Genomic DNA, 25604 nt, shown 5'->3' on the forward strand with positions numbered 1-25604 from the left:
TTTTCAAGATGGCGGTCGGCGGACGCCGCTCTCGGGCTCGCGCACCTCCCCAAGATGGCGGCGCCCGAGGCCTGGCGCGCCCGGAGTTGCTGGTTCTGTGAGGTAGCGGCGGCAACGACCATGGAGGCCACGTCCCGGGAGGCGGCGCCAGCGAAGAGCTCGGCCTCGGGCCCCAGCGCTCCCCCCGCCCTGTTCGAGCTGTGCGGGCGGGCGGTGAGCGCCCATATGGGGGTTCTGGAGAGCGGGGTGTGGGGTAAGTCGCGGGGTGAGGGGCTACCTCTGGCAACGAGCGGGGGCGGCCCAGCGGCCAGGGGGCGCGGGGGGCGAGGCCGGGAGGCCCCGGGCAAGGCCCAGCCCCGGGCACTGGAAGCCCGATTGTAGGGTCGGAGCATGAATTCCATGACTGACAGGGCTGGACAGAGTAAAGAAGGAGACTAAATGGGCAGGTGGACCTGCACGGCGGCCTGACTTGGGGGCGCGGGGGGCGAGGCCAGGAGGCCCGGCGAGGGCGAAGGAGGCAGGGCCCGGGCGACAGAGGCTACACTGGCGAGCATGAGCCGTGGGTGCCGAACTGACACTCGGCTGAGCCGGGCTGGGGAACCTCGGATGTCGGACCGACGTGCAAGGGATAGCCCGGCTGTCCAGGCCAGGGACCGAGGTTGAGAGGCCTGGCCTAAGGCAATGAGGCCAGGCCCAGGGCCACCCAGCCCGACTGACGGCCCGGGGCCCCAGGCGTCGGCCTGACACCCCGCCAGTGCCAGGCTCTGGAGCCCACGCCGATGGGCGGGGGTGCGGCCGCGGATTGGAGAGCAGGGGAGTGGGGCTGAGGGAGAAGCCGAAGGGCTCGGGTCGCCGCGGCCTGTCCGACGGTGCCGGGCTGACGACCCGGCCTCGGGTGCCAAGCGGATCGAGCGGCGGAGCAGCCGGCGCGTCTGAGAACGCCGGAGGCCACTCGGATCTGCCGGAGTGGCCAGGGAGGCCGGAGAGCGGGCGGAGAGGGCCCGGGGCGGCTCAGCCAGCGAGGGAGGCTCGGACGTCGGGCGGGCTGGAAGGGCCCAGGAGGCCCCGGGTCGGGGATATCCCGGACTGTCCGGCCGGAATGGGAGGGGTGCGTCGCGGCGGAGAGGCCTTGAGGCCTTGGGCCAAATGGAAGTGACCGGAGGCCCTGGGCGTGAGGGCGGCCGGGAGCACAGGCCCGGGCCGCGGCGGAGGACATCCAGGCTGAAGAGCTAAGGCGCGCGGGTTGGGGCGCTGGGATGAGCGGCCGGGCAGGGTTGTGGGCCCGGGAGTCTGGCGGGCCGGGAGCGGAGGCCGGGAGGCCTGCTTGCCCGATGGGCCCGAGGAGGCCGTGTGTGGGGTGGGGCGGTGAGGAGTACCTGGGGAGTGAAAAGGGGAAAGTGAGGGTTGTGCGAAGCAGGCCTGGCTGCTGGGGGGGGGGGGGGGGTGTCGAGGGAGGCCTTGAGCCTGACAGTCTGCTGCTGTGAGGGGGAGGGGTCCCCGAGGCCAGGGCTGGAGCTGAGTGAGGAGTAGGCCAGGCCCATGGCCTGGAGGAAGAGGGGTGCAGGAGTGGAGGTTCTGGGTCAGGGGAGGGAAGGGGGCGTTTTTGCTGGGAGTAAGGCCCTGCTCAGGTCAGAAGTGGCGGCTTGAGGCCCCACTGTGGGGTTTGGAGGTGTGAGGTTGCACTGTGAGGAGGGGAATGGGGGAGAAAGGCCTGGGGTTTAGGGGGTTGGGGCTCCAGAATAAACTCCAAGGCTCTGGAGAGTGGTCAAGGAGGCCCTTGGTGGTGGGAGTGGGGCACCCTGGTGGGGGTGGGGAGAGGCCCTGTGCCAACAGCTGGGAAGGGTCAGGCTGACCGGTGGAAATTGGGAGAAAGATCCCTGAGGAGTTGAACAGGGGGCTCAGAAAAGGCCTGGGGAAGTTGGAAGAAGTCAGAGAGGGGCAGCATCAGCCTGGATGCCAAACCTGGCTAGAAGGGGGAGGCAGCTGCTTGTGGACCCCCACACTGGGAAAAGGAGGCATTAAAGGTGTAGTCTGGAAGGAAGCAAGCAAGACACTGGCTTATGAAGACTGGAGAAACAGGAGCTTGAAATAGGACATGAGAATTCCTGTGGCTGTCAGAGGGGATGGCTAAACAGGGGGCAGAATGGAGGGAGAAGAGGTAAGGGTCTGGAAGAACTTCCTTCTGTGTTGCTCCCCCCACCCCACCCCCCACCCCGCGCGCAAAACAATCAACTGAAAGTTTACTAAATTTCCTCCCCCACCACCCTCCTCCCTTGCTGTATGTACCAGCCAAATTGAGAGGCAGGAGAAAGAGTTGTGCCTAGACCAGGTCAGAGTCACACAGAAAAATGTGGATCAAATGAGGCCTTTTAGAAGAAGGGTCAAGAAAGAGGCCTGCTAAGCAGTGCTCCTGTGGATAAAGGTCTCAGCAAGGGCTGGGAAACAGCCTGGAAAGGCTTCAGAGAGGCAGTGGACCAGCATTGCTTTGTGTAAGGAGTGGGGAAGGGGCAGTGAGTAGAGGCAGCAAGAAAGGGTACAATGAGGAAACCTAGGTGGAATAAAGTATATTAGACTGTAAATGCCAGGTGTGAGATGGATGCAGTAGAACCTTTGAAGTGTTATTTAAACATGTAGAACCTTTGAAGTGTTATTTAAACATGTTTTCCCTTTTTCCAGTTGCATCTTATTTATTTTACTCTTATTTGAGAGACAGAGAGCGCTCCCATCCACTGGCTGGTTTACTCCCCCAGTCCCTACAATGGTGGGAGCTGGGGACAGGTTGAAACCAGGAGCCTGGAAGTCAAGCTGGATCTCATGTTGGGGGCATGGACTCAACTACTTGAGCTGTCACCTGCTGCCTCCTAGGATGAGCGTTAGCAGGAAGCGGGAATCAGGAGCAGAGCTGGGGCTCAAACTCAGGCACTTTGATGTGGGGTGAGGGCATCCCAAGCAGTATCTTAACTGCCAGGCCAAACACCCACCCTTTTTGAGGGGTTTGAAGAGGGGAATGTCATCACCAAGAGCAGGATACAGCGAGACTGAGGTTAGGAGAGCAATTAGAATGTTGCAATAGGCCAGCGCCGCGGCTCAATAGGCTAATCCTCCACCTAGAGGCGCCGGCACACCAGGTTCTAGTCCTGGTCGGGGCGCCGCATTCTTTCCCGGTTGCCTTTCTTCCAGGCCAGCTCTCTGCTGTGGCCTGGGAATGCAGTGGAGGATGGCCCAAGTGCTTGGGCCCTGCACCCCATGGGAGACCAGGAGAAGCACCTGGCTCCTGCCTTCGGATCAGCACGGTGCGCCAGCTGTGGCGGCCATTGGAGGGTGAACCAACGGCAAAAAGGAAGACCTTTCTCTCTGTCTCTCTCTCTCACTATCTACTCTGCCTGTCAAAAAAAAAAAAAAAAAAAAAAAAAAATGTTGCAATAGTCCAAATGATAGGTGATGTGTGTTAGTAAAATGGTGCAGTCCTATCTGTGGTGTGATCTACACCCCGGACACCATCCTTGGCCCTAGCCCCTGCTGCCATTGCTAGAAGCCAGGTGACCACATGGCCCAACCACAGGTGTCAGCTCTACCCCTACCCTAATGGGATTTGCTGCTCCTATTTCCCTGCCCCCCAGAAAGGTCTAAAAGGACCTGCTTCCTGCACACGTGTGCTCTCTACAGATCTATCTCTGTCAGCCCCCCCCCCCTTCCTCCAGCCTACTGGACTTCCCCTATCAATAAACCCTTTCCCTTAACTCTGGTGTTTGGTGTGTTTTGTGATGGCCTTACAATGTGGCCTGGGTAAGTGTAATAGCATAGGGAAGTAACACTTCCAGCATGTACATTAAGTACCTACTATGTATAAAGAATTGTGCTAAATTCTTAGATATCAAGATTCAGTTATTGGGGCTGATGTTGTGGCGTAGCGAGTAAAGCTGCTGCCTGCAACACCAGCATCCCATATGAGTGCTGGGTTAGATTCCTGACTGCTCCACTTCCCATCCAGCTCCCTGCTAATGAACCTGGGAAAGCAGTGGGAGATGGCCCAAGTGATTGGGCCCGTGCACCCACACAGAGATCTCGAAAAAGATTCTGGCTCCTGGCTTTGGATCTGCCCAGCTCTAGCCATTGTGGCCATTTAGGGAATGAACCAGTGAATGGAAGGCGGTTTCTCTCTGTGTAACTCTGCCTTTCAAATAAATAAATAAATCTAAAAAATTTAGTTATTATACAAGGAAAGATAAAAGGAGACCTAGAATGGAAGCTTTGCTATGCTCCAAGATCTTAAACCTGTTTTTGATGGAACAGAGATGCTACTGACAGGATAAAATAATAGTAGGGGCCAGTGCTCTGGTGTAGCAGGATGCAGTGCCGGCAATCCATATGGGTGCCAGGTTGAGTCCTGGCTGCTCCACTTCTGATCCAGCTCTCTGCTATGGTCTGGGAAAGCAGTAGAAGATGGCCCAAGTCCTTGGGCCCTGCACCCGCCTGGGAGACCCAGAAGAAGGTCCTGGCTCCTGGCTTCAAATCAGCACAGCTCCAGCCATTGTAGTCAGTTGGGGAGTGAACCAGCAGATGGAAGACCTCTCTTTCTCTCTCTCTGCTTCTTCTTCCCTCTCTGGAACGCTGACTTTCAAATAAACAAATAAATCTTTAAAAAAAAAAGTGAGTAATAGCCAACATTTAGTGAACTTCTTATGGCAAGACATTATCTTGAGCAGATTGCAACTGTGATCTCCTTTAATCTTCACAACAGTTTCAGGAGGTAGTTATTATAATCTCCATTTTAAAATTGAGGAACATGAGGCTTGAAGAGGTTAAATAATTGGTCTAAGGATTCACAACTAAGTTGTACAGTTAGGATTTGACCAAATTCATCCAACTCTAGAGACGAAGCCCTTCAGCCACTATACTGTAATAATTTCTAAGAACTAAAGAAGTTGGTGAGAGCAGGTTTTGTTTTTAAGATACGTTGAATTTAGAGAGTAGTTATCTTAACTATTGGAAAACACTAGTTCAGGCTAAAGTAATGGCCCAAAGGATAGAAGTGTTCAATTTGGAAGAATGAGAATTCAAGAAAGCCATAATAAAGGGCACATGACACTTGAAAGATGAGAAGTTGATAAAAGTGCTCAAAGGAGCAAGGACATTCCTGTTGGAGTACAGCATGTCAGAGGCAGAGTGCAGCATGATACGCCAGATAAATGAAAAGAGTATTTTAGTGTGGCTGAAGTGTGGGAGGTTAAGCAGGGAGTTGAAGTGAACAGAGCAGATTATGAAGGACCTTTTAACACACATATTCAGTAGGACTTTTTTTAGATTTATTTACTTGTTTATTTGAAAGGCAAAGTGACAGAGAGATCTTCCATTTGCTGATTCACTCCCCAGATGGGTGCAACAGCCATTGCTAGGCCAGGCCGAAGCCAGATGCCCTGAACTCCCTCTGGGTTTCCCACATGGGTGGCAGGAACCCAAGCACTTGGGCTTTCTTCCATTGCTTTCCCATCCACATTAGCAGGAAATGGGATCAGAAGCAGAGGAGCCAGGACTCAGAATAGCCCTTCGACATGGGATGTCAGCATCCCAAGCTGCAGTTTAACCCACTGTACCATATTGCCTGTCCCTCAGCTAGGAATCTAACCCAGCACTTATATGGGATGCTGATGTTGCAGGCTATGCCACAAAGGCAGAGGCAGAGGTCTTCATCTGCTGGTTCACTCCCCAGATGGCCGCAGCAGCCAGAGCTGCTCCAATCCGAAGCCAGGAGCCAGGCGCCTCTTCCAAGTCTTCTGCGCGGGTGCAGGGGCCTGGAAATTGGGCCATCTTCTGCTTTCCCAGGCCATAGCAGACAGCTGGATAGGAAGTGGAGCACTGCAGATGGTGGGCCACTGCACCGGCCCCCTCAGTCAGACCTTTTTAATGCAGAATGGTTCATTGTGCATTAACCAGATCCTAGATGAGCATGTCAGCTTGTTTTGTGGGATTATCTCACTGTTGCCCCTGAAATTCTAGCTGCCAACTGAGTGACTGAAGATAAGTGGGCCAAAGTTTAGAACAGACTTATGTTAATTTCTGCAGGTTCCATTTATCAAGTGAGAAGTCTACCCTTCCATTTTCCTTTCCAGTAAAATAAATAATGCATGGAACCCCAGGGAGGAAAAAGTAAACTTTGTGTTTTGGTTTTTGTAGCTCTCCCTGGCCCAATACTTCAAAGCATCTTACCTCTGCTTAATATATATTACTTGGAGAGGATTGAGGAAACTGCCCTCAAGAAAGGTGAGTGTCTTTCTGTCTCTTTCTCAGTGGTTATGAGCATGGCACTCTTGTTCACCAGGTATATAGTATACCTGATAGCTTCACAGAACTTCATTTTTTGAAAAGTACCCTCACATCTGCTTTCTGATAAGATTCTCTACAGTGTCCTGTGAAACAAAAAGCAAGAATATGATTCCTATTATAGTGAAAAAGTGAGATACAGGTGCACCACGATTAATAGCAAAGCTAGGATTAGAACCCAGATCTCCTGAATCTGTTTTTTCTTCTTATTTTACCAAGCTGCCACTGTTCCTCAGACACATCTGTTAACAGCTAACATTTATTTAATCCTGATGTGCCAAGTGTTATCCTAGGCACTTTGTACCAAGAAACTCATATAATACTTTCAACAGCCCTATGAAATAGCTATAACCACATTTTACTAATGAGGAAACAGGTACTTAAATAAGTTGCTCAGGCACACAGCTGGAGTGTAGTTCGCTGATATTCAAAACCAGACAGTCTGTCTTTACAACCAGTGCTTAATCACTCTGGTGTGTTGTTCCTGTGAACCCAGAGCACAAAAGGAAAGACGAATATATTTCACTCATAGTAGCCAGCAAACAGCCAAATAAGTGTGATATTTCTCCCTACAGGCCTCTCCACTCAGGCCATCTGGCGCCGACTATGGGATGAGCTGATGAAGACAAGGCCTTCCAGTCTGGAAGTAAGTTAAGGTGGCAGGTAGAATGGTGGCCTGATTTTATACAGTGAAAGTAGGAATAGCACACACACACATAAAGCTGGGTGCTGGTAAAATGCAGGGGCAGCGATGGACTGAGGTTGAGAGGAGGGCTCTGATAGCTTTTCACAAAGTGCTGGTCCACTGGGCATTTGTCACTGACTTGCTTGCTCACCATATTTGCAGGGGACACAAAATAGGGAAGGGTAGTGATCACAAGGGATGGCAGAGCCAAGATTCCTAGAGTTCTTGTCAGGGTTGGCACAATGGTCAAATCTAACAAAATGAAATTTCACATGATAAACCAACTCTTCACCGAGTCTAAACATTCCAACTGCATGGCCTCAGGGTAGGGGATAGTGGGGTCTGGCTGAACAGCAGCTTGTCTGAAAAAGAATAAGGGATTTAGTTGACAAAGTGCTGAAGCCACTTATAATGACTACTCTGAGCTGTGTGAACCTATGTAAATGTAATATAGGCTGAAAGACAAGGGGGACGATAGCTCCACCTGGCTCTGCAGTATTCAGGCTAACCTGGAGAATGGAGAAAGAAATCAGAGCTACGTCATGAGTCACGTGTGGAAGACTGGAGGTGTTATTCCTGCAAAGAGAAGACTTGGGAGACATGAAGCATCTTAAAATATATGAATGGTTGTCATGTGAAAGAGGGATTAATAGACTTGTTCTGGGTGGAAGCTAAAGAAGAATGCATTTTTGCTAAACTGAAGGTACAACCTTTAAATATGAACTTGTAATGAAACAAGCTAATTTCACAGGTAATAAGCATCCTATCATTCCATGTTAAAATAAAGTCTGGATAACTCCTAAACACAAGAGTGTAGTACAGGGAATTCGGCATTGTAAAAGGGATCAGACAAGATTATTATTATTATTATTAAGGATTTATTTATTTATTTATTTGAAAGGCAGATACAGAGAGGCAGATCCAATGGCCACAATAGCCAGAGCTTCTTCCGGGTCTCCCACATAGGTGTAGGGGCCCAAGAAATTGGGCCATCTTCTGTTTCTTTCCCAGGCCATAGTAGAGAGCTGGATCAGAAGTGGAGCAGCCGGGACTTGAACCAGTGCCCATATGGGATACCAGCACTGCAGGCAGTGGCTTTACCTGCTACGCCACATCACTGGCCCCCAGAAAAGATTATTTTTAGGGTTCCTCTTAGCCTTATAGAATCTGCTATTCACTGACTCAGGTAGAAACCACTGGAGCTCTTAGTTAAGCATAATTTCTCTTGTTGCTACATAATTAGCTGATATAATAGATTTGGTTTAATAAACATTGATTAAAACCTACCACATAGTTGGCCGGCGCCGTGGCTCAATAGGTTAATCCTCCACCTTGCGGCGCCGGCACACCGGGTTCTAGTCCCGGTCAGGGCGCCGGATTCTGTCCCGGTTGCCCCTCTTCCAGCCCAGCTCTCTGCTATGGCCAGGGAGTGCAGTGGAGGATGGCCCAGGTGCTTGGGCCCTGCACCCCATGGGAGACCAGGAAAAGCACCTGGATCCTGGCTCCTGCCATCGGATCAGCGCGGTGCGCCGGCTGCAGCGGCGGCCATTGGAGGGTGAACCAACGGCAAGGGAAGACCTTTCTCTCTCTGTCTCTCTCTCTCACTGTCCACTCTGCCTGTCAAAAAAATAAAAAAAAAAAAAAAAAAAAAAAAAAAACCTACCACATAGCAAATATTATGCTAGATATCAGAAGTAAAGCCATTTGAGGAGTGAACCAGTGGATGGAAGACTTCTATCTCTGCCTCTGCCTCTCTCTAACTCTGCCTTTCAAAGAAATAAATAAATCTTTAAAAAAACAAAAACAAACCCTTGCTGAGAATGTTCTAAAAAAAAGAAATACAGACACATCTCTAATCTTGAGGACCTTCCAGTTTAATAGGGAAATCTACAAACAGATCTTATATGATAGGATAAGAGGTATGATAGAGGGTAGCAGGAAGCCTTTCCTGGGTGGACATTGTGGTACACTGAGTTAGCCACCACTTGGGATCTCATATCAGAGTGCCTGGAATCAAGTCTCACCTTTGCTTTTTTTTTTTTTTTTTAATTTTAATATGTATTTATTTGAAAGGCAAAGTTACAGAAAGAAAGTGAGTGATCTTCCATCTGCTGTCTCACTCCCCAAGTGGCCACAACAGCCAAGGCTAGGCCAAGTAGAAGCCAGGAGCCTAGAACTCCATCCTAGTCTCCCACATGAGTGGCAGGGGCCTAAGCACTCGCACTATCTAATGTTGCTTTCGCAGGCACATTAACAGGGAACTGGATTGAAAGTGGAGAATCTAGAACTAGAACCAGCACTCATGGGATTTTGGCATTGCAGGCAGCAACTAGCCTGCTGTACCATGGCACCTCCTTCCTTGCCCTACTACCTTTGCTTGCTATTCAGCTTACTACTAATGTGCCTAGGAGGCAGCAGATGATGATGGCCCAAGTACTTGGGTTCCTGCCACTCACACAGAGACCTGATGGAGCTCCTGGCTTCTGGCTTCAGCCTGGTCCAGCCCCAGCTGTTGGCAGGCATTTGGGAAGTGAACCAGCAGATGGTGGATCTTTCTGTCTATATCAGTCCCTCTCTGTGTCATTCTGCCTTTCAAATAAATAAATAAAATCTTTTAAAAGACTTTCCTACGATACAATATTTTAGCTAGGCTTTTTATGGAAATAAGGCTAAATGACCAAAAAAATTAAAATTTAAAAGCTAGTATCAGAAATTGCAGATATAATTTGTGGGAGATATACTGGGTTCAGGAATATTTAGCCCCATATTCTTCAGCTTTTCTACTAGATTTGGACTGAAACCCTTGGATGAGGACACTGAGACCCAACAAAATCCTCAGACACTAGACTTTATGAGAAAGAGAAGTGTATGCAAGCGTTTTAGAAAACCGTGACAACCTTCTGCCATCTTTAAGAAATTAAATGCACTCTGTCCCAGTATTACACAAGCAATTTGGTTGACCAGCATATGAAGATTATATTATTGTCTTTCTCTTGGAGAAACCTTTTCTTTTCCCAGCATTATCTGAAACTTCCTGGAAAACAGTGTTTGGCTCAGAGCTTTTCAGAACATTTAGGAGGCCCCAGGCTGGTGGCTTTAGGCAGAAGTCCTGACTTCGGGAGCATATCCATTTTAGAGGGTGTCTTCTGCTTCCTCTGCATGTCAGTAATCTTCATCTCACTCATAATTCAGAAACACTGTCTGCCCAGTTCTAGGTGCTATGCTAGTTTTCAAGGATACAGTCGTGAGCAAAATAAGAATAGCCTCTGACTGCTTACAAAGCAGTCATATTTCAGACTGCAGTGCTGGTGTTTGCAAAGAGATCTTTAGAATAGATAATCTGGAGACAAAGCAGTGAGGAAAAGAAGGGTTATTCAATAAACAGTTTGCTCGCAATTGGTTAATCAATTGGGGAAAAAATAGGGCTTCTCTTTATTTCAAATCATTTCAATATTAAAGATTAAACTTATAAAGTAAAGAAATAAATTGTAGTAAGTAAAAGCACAGAATGGGCACTGGCATAGAGGTTAAGATGGTGGTTAAGACACCTACATCCCAGAATGTGGGTTTGATAACCAGCTCTAGCTTTTAACTCCTGCTTCCCACTAATGTAGACCCTGGGGAGGCAGCAGTAATGGCTCAAGTGATTGGATTCCTGCCACCATCCTAGGAGACGTGGATTGAGTTTCCATCTCCTAGATTCAGCCCCTGGGTCAACACTGGACATTTGAAGAGTGAACCAGCAGAAGAGGTCTATCTGTCTCTCAAATTTTTAAAAAGTAAAAACACAAAACAATTAAAAAATAAAAATGGTTAGATATCTAATCTCAGGATGGAAAGAGTACCAGTTATGAAATGTGCAGACCTAAAAAATATTTAACCACAAGAAAATGCCAACACTATAAGCAGAATTCAAAAGGTAAATAGGGGTGGGTATCATAGCACAGTGGTTAAGTGGCCACTTGGGATCCCATATTGGAGTACTTTGTTCATGTTCTCTGCTTTCAATCCAAATTCCTGCTTATGTGTACTCTGCGAGGCAACAAGTGATAGTTCAAATATTTGGGTCCCTGTGACTTGTGTGGAAGACCTGGATTGATAGCCTGACTCTTGGCTTCGAGCTGACCCAGCCCCAGCTTTTGCAAGCTCTTAGGGAGTAAAACAGTGGATGGGACGTATATCTCACTGTTGCTCTGCTTTTCAAAAAATTTTTCTTAAAAACAAGATGTGTGAAACAAAAGGAGACAGAGCATAAGAAAGAGAACATACCAGGGGCCAACACTGTGGCAGAGCAGGTTAAGTCACTGACTGGAATGCCTGCATCCAATAATGCTGGCTGGAGTCCTGGCAGTCCTGGCTACTCTGCTTCTGATCCAGCTTCCTAATATGTCTGGATGGCTGTGGAAAATAGACCAAGTACTCGGGAGACCCAGATGGATTTCCTGGCTCCCGGCTTTGGCCGGGCCCAGTCCCCACCAATGCAGCCTTTTGGGGAATGAACCAGTAGATGGAAGCTTCTCAATCTCTCTCTCTGCTTCTCAATCACTATGGCTTTCAAATAAAATGAATAAAGATTTGAACAGCTCACAGAATATACAGATATCTTCAGTAAAGTGAAAAAACGTTCAATGTTATACATGATAAAGGGAAAGTAAAATTTTACCTCTTAAATTCAGTCTTGTTTTGATTTGGTTTTTATTTCAAAAGGTAATGCCTAGGGTTGGTTAAATTTACATTTAATACACTTTTGGTGGGAACTGAAATTGTTGTAACTCTCTTGGTGGGCATTCTACTGATATTTGTCAAGAGTCTTAAATTATTTGATTAAAAATTCTACTAGGTACTCAGTTCATTTCCAGATGTTCATTACAGCAAAATTTAATATCAAAAGGCTAGAAACAACAGTTATGCAGTCTTACACGAAGTATTAACTATTTTCAAAACAAAATCATTTTTAAGATGTTTAAATATGTGATATTATGATCTTTAAAAAGCCCAGCATTTTAAAGTATTCAGAATTGTCTCAGACTTGTAAAAACAAATATGTAGGGACTGGCATTGTGGTACAGCAGGTTATGCTGAGGCTGGTTTGCCAGTATCCCATACAGAGTGCTGGTTCAAATCCTAGCGCTACGCTTCCAATCCAGCTTCTTGCTGTTGTGTCTCTGAGGACAGTGGATGATCGCCCGGGTGCTTGGGACCCTGCCACTCACGTGGGAGACCTTGTCAGAGCTCCTGGCTTCAAGCTGGCCCAGCCCTAGCTGTTGCAGCCATATGAGGTCAGCCAGCAGATGAAGGATCTCTCTTTCTACCTCTAAAATAAATATTTTTTTAAAAATGTATAGCTATTTACGTATACATAAGCACTCCATAGTTGGTTTACAATGACTTTTGGTTTGCTCATCTTTTCTACAGATGTTTCTGTTATCAAACAGCCAACAATATATAGCTTGGGAACATTTTCTGGCTCTAACAACAACTTACTACAAGAAAATACTGAACCCTGTCTAGATTGCATACACTTCTTCCTCCATTACCAGTGTCTGAGCTTCCAGCCTGTTGAGGATGGGGCAAGGATTGTAGTGGTGGGCAAAAGCCACCCCGTCCTGTTGGCAGCACCTCATTTCTCTCGCCCTCACTATAAGTCACCTTGCATTTCTACAAGTCCACAAAATGAATAGCCTGGACTAGATACCTTTAAATTTTGACATTTTATTAGCAAAGACACTAAAGGTGGTGGTGGGCTGAAATGGCAGTGGAAGTGCTGCTGCTCATGAATTCATGTAAAGCCACTGAGATAGCTGATAAAACTAACTTCACATATTCATTTAACCCTCAGCAAGCCTAAAATGTTCATATAATTAGCCCCTCACTTTTCAGGTGATGAATGTGAGGCAGAAAGAGGTGAAATGATTTGCCTTAGGTTGCAGTTCGTGAGCTGCAGACCCAGGATTTAGGTTGAAGCAGAATGGCTCTGGAGAGCATGTTCCTGATCACTATGTCGTGTTCCTCACAGCAGTTTTCACACGTTTGGGGTGTTTGATCTTCAAATATTTAACCATTAACACATCTGGAAAAGCCCAGTATTTAGTCATCTAACCTACACCTGCTGCCATGTCTGTTAAGGCCCCAAATAGCCACATCTTGGTTCACGTTTTTGTCCAGGTTTTAGGTCCAGCTCTTGTAGCAGGCATCCAACTACCTCACTTGGGAAGCTGAAGCCTGGCTAGGGCTACCTGCCAAAGTTTTTCCAAGACTATAAGTGTGGGTCAGCAAATCTGAAATGTCAATACCCTTGGCCTTCACTCAAAACTGAGGAGATTTTCTTGCCAGATGTTTTTCTCTCCTGTTTTTCTGTGCCATTTCCTCTTCTTTTATTACACACTGAAGATTTCTGAATCAGTATTCTGCCCTTAGTCTTCTCATTGGTAAATCAAATACATTTTCAGTCCATTATTTAGAGTGAGTGTATTTTTTTTCTGTTCCACAAAGAGGACTTTTTTTTGTTCACAACTGGATCATAATGCAAGAATCAGTTTCTCTCATAGTCGGCTTTTCTTGGTGTTGGAGAAACCCATCCCCACTTGGCTTATCATTCTCAACAGAATGGTTTTTGACTTGCTCTTGGCCGAGGAGCCGCTGAGAGGAACATGGCAACAATTCCAGTGCAGTCTCCATAACCGTCCCAGAGTCCCACAGATCTCTCCTGTTCTAATTTACCCTGCTAGTCGTGAATGAGACCTTTCTCTGTTACTGCCATGCAGTTAAGTTCAAATTGAAGTCACTCCTGAATTATCTCAACATGCAGCCTAGGAATATAGCTAGGGCCTGAGGTCAGGAACTGCCTAGCTCCTGGTGAAACCCTCAGGTATGATTGACAGTGACTCTGGGATAGAGTGTATGGAGGTAGGGTAAGGGCCACAGAGAAGTATTTAATCTTTGGGAACATTAGCCTGCTACTACCTTTGCTTCCCGCCAATAAGCGACCTGATTACGACTCAACCTCTATCAAGTCCATTGCACACTGCCAGTCGCACCGATCAGTGCTAGCAGCAGTAACAATGTATTTTGCAGTGTACAGAGTACTCTGACTTGTACTCTCCCTCCGTTAGCGGTTGGTGGTACTGATGTGAGGAAAGGTTCAGGGAGGTCCAGAGTATTGTGGCAGAGCTAGGGCCTATTTCGCAGTCAGCAGATTTTCTGCCTCACTTCAGGAGATGGCTCAGGGTAGGTCTTCAGTTAGAAATTCTGGGAACTGTCTTTCCTCAGTGTGCCTTTTTGAGCTTGGCAGCCATATTTCCTGATATCTGGTGTGCATCAGAATCATCTGGGGGACGTTTCAAAAAATAAGGATGCCTTAACCTCACCTCATATGTAGCCTACAGAACCACCAGGTCTGAGTATGTGGCTTATGAATATCTTAAAAAAAAGCTCAACAAATTCTGATATGCAGCAAAGATTGAAAATCACTTGCATTTGGAGTTCCAAAATTTGGTTCCTGTTCCCCAGGAATTTTTAACCTGGTTGGGATAATTAACATATACACAGCAAAGAGACTCAACACTGAGACAGTATTCCAGCATCACAGTGACAGTCCCAACCAGCAGCCTGAAAGAATTACATGGCCACCAGTGATGCCATTCAGCCCAGCAAAGAATATTTCTGGAGGACATAGAAAGGACACAGAGGAGAGGTTTGGGTCAGTGAAGTGACCGACTTGGCCACAGCAAAGCGTTGACATGAGCAAGATGTGGGAAATAGTCTCAGGTAAGCAGCAGCCATTTTGAAGAAGAGGTAACTGACTAGACTTCACATTAATATGGAGTGTCTTAAAGCAGAATAGTGTTCCATAAAGGTGAATCCAGTGTTTGTACAAAGTAGTTTGAGAAGGGGAAAAGAGGACAGGGAGAGCAATCAGGAAAAACAAAAACAAAAACAACCTGAAGTGGTGAGGTGTGGAGCCCTAAGGCTGAGCAAAGTTGGTAATAAAGAGGACAGGTTGGGATCATGTTCTAGAAACAATTAAGAATTTACAAGAGTGACTGTTTTAGTTGTAATATAGCCAAATTTCTCTGGAACCAGAGTTCCTGGGTTCAAATCTCGGTTACTGCTTACCTGTGTACACACAAGTAATAAGTAATAATCTCTTTCTGCTTTGGTTCTTTTTTCTTCCTTCAAATTCAGGGTGTTTTTTTTTTTTTTTTACCCCAATTTCAGTGGATTGAGAAGTTCAAGAGCACTGAGAGTAAGATTCCTGAAACATGCTAGAGAAACTATCAAAAATAGTTTCACACGTGGCTCTGCATGCAGTGAAAAAAAATTAGACCAGGTTTCTCAGATAAGGATGCTATTCCATAAAGCCAAAATGACACAGAATGCTTTTATCAGCCTGTGTGCCTGTTTTCTCACCTGTAAAATGGGGCTACCAATAATACCGTATCTCACAGATGGTGAGGACTGTATGAATCTATATAAATTCTTTAGAATGTCTGGCTCAGTGATAAGCTTACTATTGGAAGGGGGGAAACTGAGGTGTCTCATGGATATTATTCTCAATGTCATGGCTGTCTGGCATGTTCTCTGCTTTCAGAGTGTGACCTGTTGGCGAGCCAAGTTTATGGAAGCCTTTTTCTCCCATGTCTTGCGTGGGACCATCGATGTGTCTTCTGACAGACGTCTTTGCGACCAGCGATTCTCACCTCTTCTGCACAGCTCCCGCCATGTCCGGCAGCTCACCATCTGCAACATGCTGCAGGGTGCAACCGAGCTGGTGGCTGAGCCCAACCGTAGGGTTCTGGAGACCCTCGCCAGTTCCTTGCACACCCTCAAGTTCCGCCACCTGCTGTTCTCTGATGTGGCGGCTCAGCAGTCGCTCAGGCAGCTGTTGCATCAGCTCATTCACCATGGGGCTGTCAGCCAAGTGTCGCTGTACTCCTGGCCTGTGCCAGAGTCCGCTCTTTTCATCCTTATCCTCACCATGAGTGCTGGTTTCTGGCAGCCAGGCCCTGGTGGGCCACCCTGTCGCCTCTGCGGAGAGGCCTCTCGAGGCCGGGCCCCATCCCGGGAGGAAGGTTCCCTCTTGCTGGGTTCCCGCCGGCCTCGCCGGGATGCTGCTGAGCGATGCGCTGCAGCCCTGATGGCCACTCGAAGGAAGAGTGAAGCCAAGCAGATGCTCAGAGCTGCACCTGCCACTAGAGTAACACGCCGGAGCACACAGGAGAGCCTGACAGCAGGCGGGACAGAACCTAAGAAGGAGCTGCACCCTCCAGCCACTTCCGAGGCTCCTGGCACCAAGCGACCACCCACTGCTCCAGCTGCCACCTCCTCTGCCTCTGCCTCCTCTTCCACATCTTCATCCAAACGGGCTCCAGCCAGCTCGGCACCGCAGCCCAAGCCCTTAAAGCGTTTCAAGCGAGCTGCAGGGAAGAAGGGTGCTCGCACCCGCCAAGGGTCAGGTGCAGAGTCTGAAGACCTGTATGACTTTGTTTTTATTGTGGCTGGTGAGAAGGAGGATGGTGAGGAGATGGAGATTGGGGAAGTGGCTTGTGGAGCTTTGGATGGATCAGATCCCAGCTGCCTGGGGCTTCCAGCACTAGAGGCCTCACAACGATTCCGCAGCATCTCCACCTTGGAGCTATTCACAGTTCCGCTCTCCACGGAGGCAGCTCTGACACTATGCCACCTGCTGAGCTCCTGGGTGTCTCTGGAGAGCCTCACTCTCTCCTACAATGGTGAGCACCCTGGAGGGGCAGAGGTTGGGCTTGGATCCCCTAGTAGCACCGGGTGCATACCTAATCCTAAAGGGCATTGGGACTGTGGCCCGGAAGCTGGAGGTGTGGCTCCTGTGTGCCTCATAAGGAAACAAAAGGCACATGCCACAAAGTAGTGGCAGCATGTCAGTGCCAGGAGAACTACATGAGGTCTATAGCACTGATACAGTCTTGGGAGCAGGGGTTCCTAAGGGGCAATGAGATGAGTCAGCTGGACTGTGAAGACCATAGGGCACAGCCAGGGTTGTGGCTGGATTCCACTTGTCATCAAAGCAACTAGGTGTGGGGCACAATTTATCAAACCAACAACCTGCAAGGCAGTCCTCAGTCCTTTCCCACATTTCACCCAGGTAGCAAAACTTCAACCCTGGGTAAACCTGGTGATGATCTTAGGCTGCATATTGCTGCTATACATTCATGGTCATCCCCGTCATAAGAACCCTCACCATGTTTGCATCAGCTCCCATTCCTATTCTGCCACTCCCGAACTCTTGTCTCTTCCTGAGCTCACCTCCTACTTGAGCTGGCATTACACATGAGCTCCTTTAACTGTTGCCAGCCTACATACTCCTCCATTGGCACTTGTCCTTTCCTCCTTCACCACAATGGAAAGGGAGCATCTTATATAAAGCCAATTCTTTGACTTGTGGTCTGGTCCATACCTCGCCTCCCATCTTAGGGAAGCTGATCCCTCAAATGCCTTAGTAATGACACATATATTGCTTAATGTCTTACATTTTTAAATATTCACAAGATATTTACTTTAATCCTTAGGACAACCCTATGAGGTCAGGTAACTTATCTGGGATAACCTAGCTAGTCAGCTACAGGAATCAAACACAGGCAACCTTACTCCAGAATCAGTCCTCTTAAACCATTTCTTATGATGCCTCCTTCCAGTTTCTCTCCCACTAACATATAACATTAAATCAGGTCTTCACCAAAATTCACCACCACCTCTCCCTCTTTCCAGTATTGACTCTTCTCTCCGGCTCCTCACAGACGTTAGGAGTCACCTGTAGTGTCTCCACTTCTCAGCCCACTTCAGCCTCTTCTACCCTGCTGACACGCTGAGAGACTCGGTCACCAACAGGTTCTCTTTGTTACTTGATTCATCTTTTTAACTCTCAGCAGCACTTACTGCTCTTAGTCATTACATTGTGAAATATTCATTTCCACTACCTCAAAATTCTGACTTCTGCCCCTGTATGTTGTCTTAAAATGTTCAGAGTTCCTCAGAGCTGCTCCCACTTCACACACTTGTTAGACAGTTGCATCCATGCCTGTGATCTGCATGGCTAACTATGCTAGACATCCTGTTCTAGTTAGCCTAGCTCCCTCTCCTGAACTTCAAGAGTCCAGGTATTAGACATCACCCACAAGCTCCCCAAACACACCCAACCTGAATGCACTTTCTTCTCTACACTCATCCTGTGTTTGTTCTCAGGAGGAACATCACAGTCGATTCAGTTGCCCAAAGAAACTTTGTGCTCACATTTTTTCTTATCCTACACTTATAAGGAAACTTCAAAATGTTGAAAGTTGCTATTAAAAAGATAGGTTTCTTTTGTCGAGAAAAAATTTAGAACCTCCACCATTTCCTTCATACTACCTTCCAGGAACTTTTTGAAGTACCCTCAAATTTGGCTGTCAGTTCTTTATCTCAAACTTGCTCCTCTATCTCAACACTCCCAGCTCAGGTTATCATTTTTCACTTGGCTCTATCACTTCAGAGTTCCTCCTGACTCTGTACTGCCACCATATAACCCAGTCTTCACTGCAGAGCTGACCCTGTCACCATACATCCTAATCACGGGTCGTTTGTGTTCTCTCTTGACTGTGGTGGTATTTTCTTGGGACGTCCTTTCCCTCCACCAGACCTCTGTATACGACACCTTCCCTCACGTCTCCTTCAGACTGTTCATGTTCTATAGGACTCCCTCAGCTGGACAGCCTTTGCTGATGTAACCTGGACTAGGTGTTAGGGCCTTTGTGCTTTCATAGTACTCTGCTCATAGGGTCTAGCAAGAAACCTTGATAGGAGTGAATTGAACCAAAGGGTTCCAAGGCATAAATTGCTTGTGCATTAAGCAGTTGCTATGATCTCTCTAGATCATACACCACTCTGGCATTCTGCCCTATTCCACCCTATTGGGCCATCACCTCTCCTATTCTCAGGTGTTGCCCCTAATAGAGCATAACCATATCTTGTCTGGCTTCCAGGACCTTCTACAACATGGCGTCCACAGCCCTTCCCTTGAGGGCTCAGTCTCCTGAGCCTCCATCTAGGCAAGCAAGCCTCCCACTTAAGCCCTGCAATTTTCTGTGACCTGTAACTGTCTTTTCTCTCTAGCCAACATTTCTTCCCTTCAAGGTCCAGCTTCTTCAGAAAAACTGCTCAGGAACCCAGGAGTTCAGCCGTCTGCAGCTACCTGGGCTTGTCATTCAGCTTGTAGCCATGTTGCCCTGCCACATCCTGTCTTCTGTTTTGTGACTCTGCCCTGATGCTTCTTGCAGGCATGACTCAGCACAGCAGGAATCAGTTTGAGTTAACTGAGGAAAAAGACACAGATGAGTAGACAGACAAACAGTGCTAAAAAGATTTGGTGATTATCAATAGAACTATTTGGAGTTGTCTCTGAATGCCACCCCTGCTGAGCCTTAATCTCTTTCCTGCCGTAGGCCTGGGTTCTAACATCTTCCGCCTGCTGGACAGCCTGAGGGCCTTGTCAGGCCAGGCTGGATGTCGCCTCCGGGCCCTGCATCTCAGTGACCTGTTCTCACCACTGCCCATCCTGGAGCTGACACGTGCCATTGTGCGAGCCCTGCCCCTGCTGCGGGTCCTCTCTATTCGTGTGGACCACCCCAGCCAGCGGGAGAACCCTGCTGTACCAGGGAATGCTGGGCCCCCTAGCCACATAATTGGGGATGAGGAGATACCAGGTGAAGCACTATGTGTGTGTGTGTGTGTGCATGTGTGTACATACCCTCCACACAAACATGCCTGATCATTTGTGTGGGGAACGGAGGACCTCCAGTCTGTCTTCTACCGTGTTGCTGGCTTGTCTGGCATCTGTTACTGCTTTGGGCCTGACACTACAATAACCTTGGGTAGGACAGGGCCCAGACCACCATAAACCCAACAGGGACTAGGGCAGCTAAAGTCTTCAGAAAGGTCTGAATCAAGAACACAAGACTGGATTTGGTTCCCTGTTGTATGGCCCTAGTTGCTGTTGTCTTCTACCCCGTCATCCCTCACACTCTTGAATAGCCTAGTGCCCCTGGCCTGAAAAGCTTGAGGGCAGCAGCCAAGTGCTTTAGCGCTCTATTCAGAACTTAACACAGCAGCTGACGCAGGGTAGACGCTCACAGACATGCACATCATTCTTTAGTAGTGCCCTTAGACAGGAAGGGACCTGTTTCAGAAGTGAGATAGTGACCAGCTGCAATCTTCTCTTACCATATCCAGAAAACTGCCTGGAGCAGTTGGAGATGGGATTTCCACGAGGAGCTCAGCCAGCTCCACTGCTCTGCTCCGTGCTGAAGGCCTCAGGTTCTCTGCAGCAGCTGTCCCTGGACAGCGCCACCTTTGCCTCACCCCAGGATTTTGGGCTTGTGTTGCAGACCCTCAAAGGTAGGACCCAGACAGAAGGGAGGCGGGGGTAGGGGAGACCTAGGAAAGCCATGGCTCATGCCTCTCTCCCTCTGATCCAGAGTACAACCTAGCCCTGAAGAGGCTGAGCTTCCATGACATGAATCTGGCCGACTGTCAGGGTGAGGTGCTGTTTTTGCTACAGAATCTGACTCTTCAAGGTAAGGTCCTCAGAACCCAGGCTTTCTTGGGTCTTCATTGTGACTCTGTTGTCTTCAAGAGAGGGCAAAAGCAGTTTATTTCTTGGCCTTGTGACCTCAACTACAAAATATAGAAATCTGACCTTCCTTCTCAAAGTCCCAAACGCAATTTAAACATGGGAAATTACTTTTACAATGCCTCACTAAAAGCTTTCTTACCTTTCAGAGGCTGACAGAAGCAGGGGAGGGGGAGAAATAAACGCACTGTGCCAGGTAGAAATCTGCCTCTGATCCCCACCTATGTATAGTGTGTCATGGAGGGGGCAAAGCAGCAAGTGAACGGAGACTTGTCCGTCAGGAGCACCTGCTCACACTGACCATTCAGGCTCATCTCTGATTTGGGTCCTGATTAGTTCCAGCCTAGTGTGGGATCTTGGACAGATTACTTCTCTAAAATGTTCACAATGCCTCAACAGGGCCAACTGGAGCAGGAAGGGTGGCAGCAGTTTTAACACAGCCATCAGAACTTACTCTGATTTCTCTTGACAGAGATTACCTTCTCCTTCTGCCGTCTGTTTGAGAAGCGCCCAGCACAATTTCTGCCTGAGATGGTTGCTGCTATGAAGGGCAACTCCACACTGAAGGGCCTTCGGCTGCCAGGGAACCGCCTGGGTGGGGGCCGGGCCCTGGGGAGGGAGAGGGGAAGGAGCCAGGCCTTTGACCTGGGAACTTACTGGGTGAGGACACAGACCTCCACCAGGAACATGGGGATTGGAATAGAGGTATCTGTGTGCTGGGGCTTCAGGAACTGGCAGGACTAGGGTCTCCTCAGCCTGAGTGGGGTTGGGATACCCTTGTTTCCTGTTCTTGGCTAGAGGTGATGGGCGCTTCTCCTCTTCTCTCCAGGAAATGCTGGCCTTCTGGCCCTGGCAGATGTTTTCTCAGAGGACTCATCCTCCTCTCTCTGTCAGCTGGACATCAGGTACATGGGCGGGGGGGGGGGGGGGGGGGGGACGGGGGACAAGGGATGGAGCTACAGGGATAGAGACCAGGGATTAGTTGCTTCCTGGATACTGATCCATCTTACCCCTACCAGTTCCAACTGCATCAAGCCAGATGGGCTTCTCGAGTTTGCCAAGCGGCTGGAGCGCTGGGGCCGTGGAGCCTTTGGTCACCTGCGCCTCTTCCAGAACTGGTTGGACCAGGATGCAGTCACAGCCAGGGAAGCCATCCGGCGGCTCCGGGCCACCTGTCATGTGGTCAGCGACTCGTGGGACTCATCCCAGGCCTTCGCAGATTATGTCAGCACCATGTGATGGGGGCCCGTACCTCACAGGCCCATGCTCAGTACCATCAGCTTGCAGGGGCTGAGCCATGGGCTGCCCAGAATCCCCAACCACCAATTCTGTCTTTCTCTTTCTGCCGCCTTTTTCCTCTGTTTTCCATCTCCCCTTGTACTGAGGTCCTGGAGGCCTGGATGGAGCCCAGCAAAGGCATGTCCACAGCTGAGTGTAGAGCCTTTGGGCCCCGTACTCAGCACCCCGGGAACCCCAGGCCAGGAGGTCACAGTGGTCATCAGTCACTGAGGACAGTCTCTTCCCCTGCCCCGGGGTTCCTGCCTCCCCTCAAGCAGGTCCCAGGCTTTAGAGAAATGTAGGAGTGCCCACCACCAGGCCTCTTCCCCTGCTGGGCTCACCACACTGCTCCCAGGCCTCGGTCCCTTTCATACCTTTATTCCTTTCTTTTTTTTAACCAAAAGTTTTTCTTATAAAATAAATTTTGGGCAAACATCATGTACCCCTTTCTCCATGGTTTTCTCTCAGAGAACAAAATTCGGCAGGGCCCTGTGGGGCAGAACCAATTCCCCTGTCCCTTTCCTCAAACAGCTAGCTAGATCCAAACCAGCAGCTTATCAGTGGACACCCCGCTGCTCCTCGTGGGAACGCTGGTGGAAGACGAAGCTGATGGCCGTGGAGGCAGCATCCCAGGCAGCCTGGAGTACCTCATCCTGGAGCCCCCGTTTATCAGTGCTGTGGTTCCACTGAGCCAGGTCTGAAGTGCAGTCAGAACCATCAGGGGGTGGCCAGACCTGGCGGCTATTGACACAACGGCGGCAGTGCAGCCTGGGGACAGAACATAGAGCTGTGGTCACTGCAGGTCCCATCTCCATGCTGTGCAGGGAATGAGAGGTGATGGCCGAGGCACTGCACCCACTTGTCGTGCGTGTCACTGAGGCTAGCCTCCTCCAGGGTAAAGAGCTCCTTCAACTCGCCCAGGGAGAAGTGCCGCTCGACATCCTGCTCCTCGTCCACCACACAGCTGCTGAGTGCCTTCTTGTGGCTCTGACGCTGGAAGATCTTCTCCTCAATGGTTCCTGCCTGGGAGGGTGGAGGGCTCAGTCATCCGCACGGAGAGGGAGCAGGGAAAGCCAGGGTCTCACACGGTTGCCACCCAGAAGGGGGCGATGGATGAAAAGTGAGTCCTGAAGTAATACTTGGGCATATCTGCCCACCCAGGCTATTTTCTGTACCAATGAAGGAACTCAGGGCCTGCCTAAATCCCTTCAGCAGGTAAACTGAGGTTTGCCTGCGATAGCTTCAGACTTCTGCACCAAGTCTGACTCCTAGTCACTCAAGAAACAATCACTTGGGAACCTATTTTTCTGCCAGGCATTGCACTAACATTAGATTCCAAAGAATAAAATATGATCCCTGTCCTTGAGTTCATGGTGCAGTGGGAAAGACAGACATACAAACTGGTAGTCATAGAAATCTGCACAAGATGCCAACAAGTGGGATGACAGAAGTACTGAAAAGCTTGAACCTAAAGGATTTTTATCAGTTGAATCTTGAATAATGACTAAATGGACTGCAAGGGAAGAGAGAAGGGAAGGCATTCCCAGCATAGGAACAAAGGAACAAGCCTGGCCTATTAGAGGACTGTGAGGAGTTCAGGGCAACCAGAATGTACTAAGAGCTAAGACTGGCCATCTGAAGAATCTCAGCTTCCAGGCCGAAGGGCTTGATCTTGTCCTGGAAGTGATGAAAAGAAAAAAAAAATTGGAAAGCCCACTCCAGAAGCAGTACAAGGTACTTCCCCAAAGTTCACACAGGAGTAGGCACTGTGGCACAGCAGGTTAAGCCACAACTTAGGATGCCTGCATCCCATATAGGAGACACTTTGAGTGCCAGCTACTCTGCTTCCAAACCAGCTTCCTGCTAATGTGAAGAAGCAGTGGATGATGGGCCAAATACCACCCGTGTTGGGGACCCATAGGGAGTTTCAGGCTTCCCAGCTACTGCAGGCATTTATGGAGTGAACCAGCAGATGGAAGCTGCCCCCTCACTCCCACTCTGGCTTTCCCTCCCATGCTGCCTTTCAAATAAAGAATCTTTTTTTAAAAGTTCATGGGAAGCCGGCGCCGCGGCTCACTAGGCTAATCCTCCACCTAGCGGCACCGGCACACCGGGTTCTAGTCCCGGTTGGGGCGCCAGATTCTGTCCCGGTTGCCCCTCTTCCAGGCCAGCTCTCTGCTGTGGCCAGGGAGTGCAGTGGAGGATGGCCCAAGTCCTTGGGCCCTGTACCCCATGGGAGACCAGGATAAGTACCTGGCTCCTGCCATTGGATCAGTGTGGTGCGCCAGCCGTGGCAGCCATTGGAGGGTAAACCAACGGTAAAGGAAGACCTTTCTCTCTCTCTCTGTCTACTCTGCCTGTCAAAAAAAAAAAAAGTTCATGGAAAATGAATTAAAAATTAGTTTTGGTACAAAAAACATTGAAATTCACACTCTTTTTTTTCATAATGCACATTTTCCATGAACTTAATGAAGATCCTCATATGTGAAGAATGGGTAAGAGTAAGACAAAGGGTAACAAAACAGCAAGCTGCTACAATATTCTTCAAGTGAGACTGAGTACAGTCTTAGCAAGGAATGGAGAGGAAAGTTAGATCAAGAAAATTTCAAAAAGGTACAATCAGTGATACTCGGGTAGGAATCTAGCTCTTAGGAAACAGAATAGTCCGGTAGGATGACGCTCAGGTTGAGGCTGGGTCAATAACAGAGCCATTAAATGATGGGATTCAGAATGAGAATAAGTTTAGTTATAAAGTGCTCAAGGCAAAATATAAATGGAAACAGAAACGATGGGAATATGGACCTAGAGCTCAAGTAAAAGAACTGTATTAAAATTTAAATATTTGCCAGGGTCAGCGTTGTGGCATAGCAGGTAGAACCACTGCCTGCAGTGCCAGCATACCATATGGGTGCTGGTTTTTTCCCAGCTGCTCTACTTCTGACCCAGCTTCACACTAATGGTCTGGGAAAAGCAGTGAAAGATGGCCCAAGTGTTTAGGGCTCTGCCACTCATGTGGGAGACCCAGATGAAGTTCCTGGTTTCAGGCTTTGGCCTGACCCAGCACTGGCCATTGTGGCTACCTGGGGAGTGAACCATTGAATAGAAAATCTCTTTCTCTGCCTTTCCCTCTTTAAATATTTGTCAACATGACTGTAATCCGAAGAGAATCTGTGGAGTTTCTAAAGACAAGATAAAAAATTTTAGAGGGGATTAGTAGTCAACAATATTAGATACAGAAAAAGTAAAAAGGATTCTGATGAGTGAGAAGCAGAAGTGAAGAAAATCTATGTTTGGAAAAATCTGACAGCATACGAATGGATAGTAACCCAAAGCAGTCATTAGAATAGAACGAAAAGTTGAAAAATCGTTTTTGTTTTCAAGGTAAAAGCTACTTGAGAATGTTTAGACTTCAGAACAATAAAGGATAAGTTGATCAAATAAAAAAGGGAAAGGATGGAAAGAGCTGGGAAGAACCTAGGAAAGAGATGAAGTAGTGATTTTACGGAGCGAGACAGGAGGGTGAGAGAACTCTTGTCAGTAGCCACCATTATGTCTAGAAGGAAAAGAAAAAAAATCTCTGCAGAAAGGATGAGAGACAGGGCTGGGGGAACCTGAGGGAAGTGAAGCTTGAAGTGGTTATTGATGGAAATGAGATATGGCCCAGCTCAGAAAGGAGAACAT

The 25604-nt window shown here is 48.5% G+C and overlaps 2 protein-coding genes across 7 annotated transcripts in view; one reads left to right on the plus strand and one right to left on the minus strand.

Moving 5' to 3' along the window:
* The first annotated feature begins 1 nt into the window (after nucleotide 1).
* On the plus strand, nucleotides 2-22361 carry LRRC41 (leucine rich repeat containing 41). 2 transcript variants are annotated; one of them, XM_002715127.5, is made up of 10 exons: nucleotides 2-253; nucleotides 6175-6261; nucleotides 6897-6967; nucleotides 15597-16737; nucleotides 19459-19719; nucleotides 20246-20410; nucleotides 20491-20589; nucleotides 21118-21240; nucleotides 21475-21550; nucleotides 21665-22361. In XM_002715127.5, exons 1-10 carry the CDS (start codon nucleotides 55-57, stop codon nucleotides 21882-21884), a joined length of 2442 nt encoding a protein of 813 aa, XP_002715173.1. In that variant the 5' UTR covers nucleotides 2-54; the 3' UTR covers nucleotides 21885-22361. The 2 variants fall into 2 exon arrangements, with proteins under 2 accessions (XP_002715173.1, XP_069934663.1); XM_070078562.1 differs by lacking the exon at nucleotides 2-253 and adding an exon at nucleotides 1829-2158.
* RAD54L (RAD54 like) overlaps nucleotides 9581-25604 on the minus strand; it is a 41807-nt gene continuing 25783 nt past the window's right edge. For 4 of the 5 annotated variants that reach the window (XM_051856520.2, XM_008265310.4, XM_051856518.2 and 1 more), the window contains 2 exons: nucleotides 22783-22946; nucleotides 9581-22691 (listed from right to left, as the gene is read on the minus strand). In XM_051856520.2, the coding sequence (XP_051712480.1) occupies nucleotides 22481-22691; nucleotides 22783-22946 (375 nt within the window). In that variant the 3' untranslated portion in view covers nucleotides 9581-22480. The remainder of the gene's footprint in view (nucleotides 22692-22782; nucleotides 22947-25604) is intronic. The other variant, XM_051856519.2, reaches the window with a different exon arrangement.

Source organism: Oryctolagus cuniculus, chromosome 7, assembly GCF_964237555.1.
Source record: "Oryctolagus cuniculus chromosome 7, mOryCun1.1, whole genome shotgun sequence".
Taxonomy (NCBI): Eukaryota; Metazoa; Chordata; class Mammalia; order Lagomorpha; family Leporidae; genus Oryctolagus; species Oryctolagus cuniculus.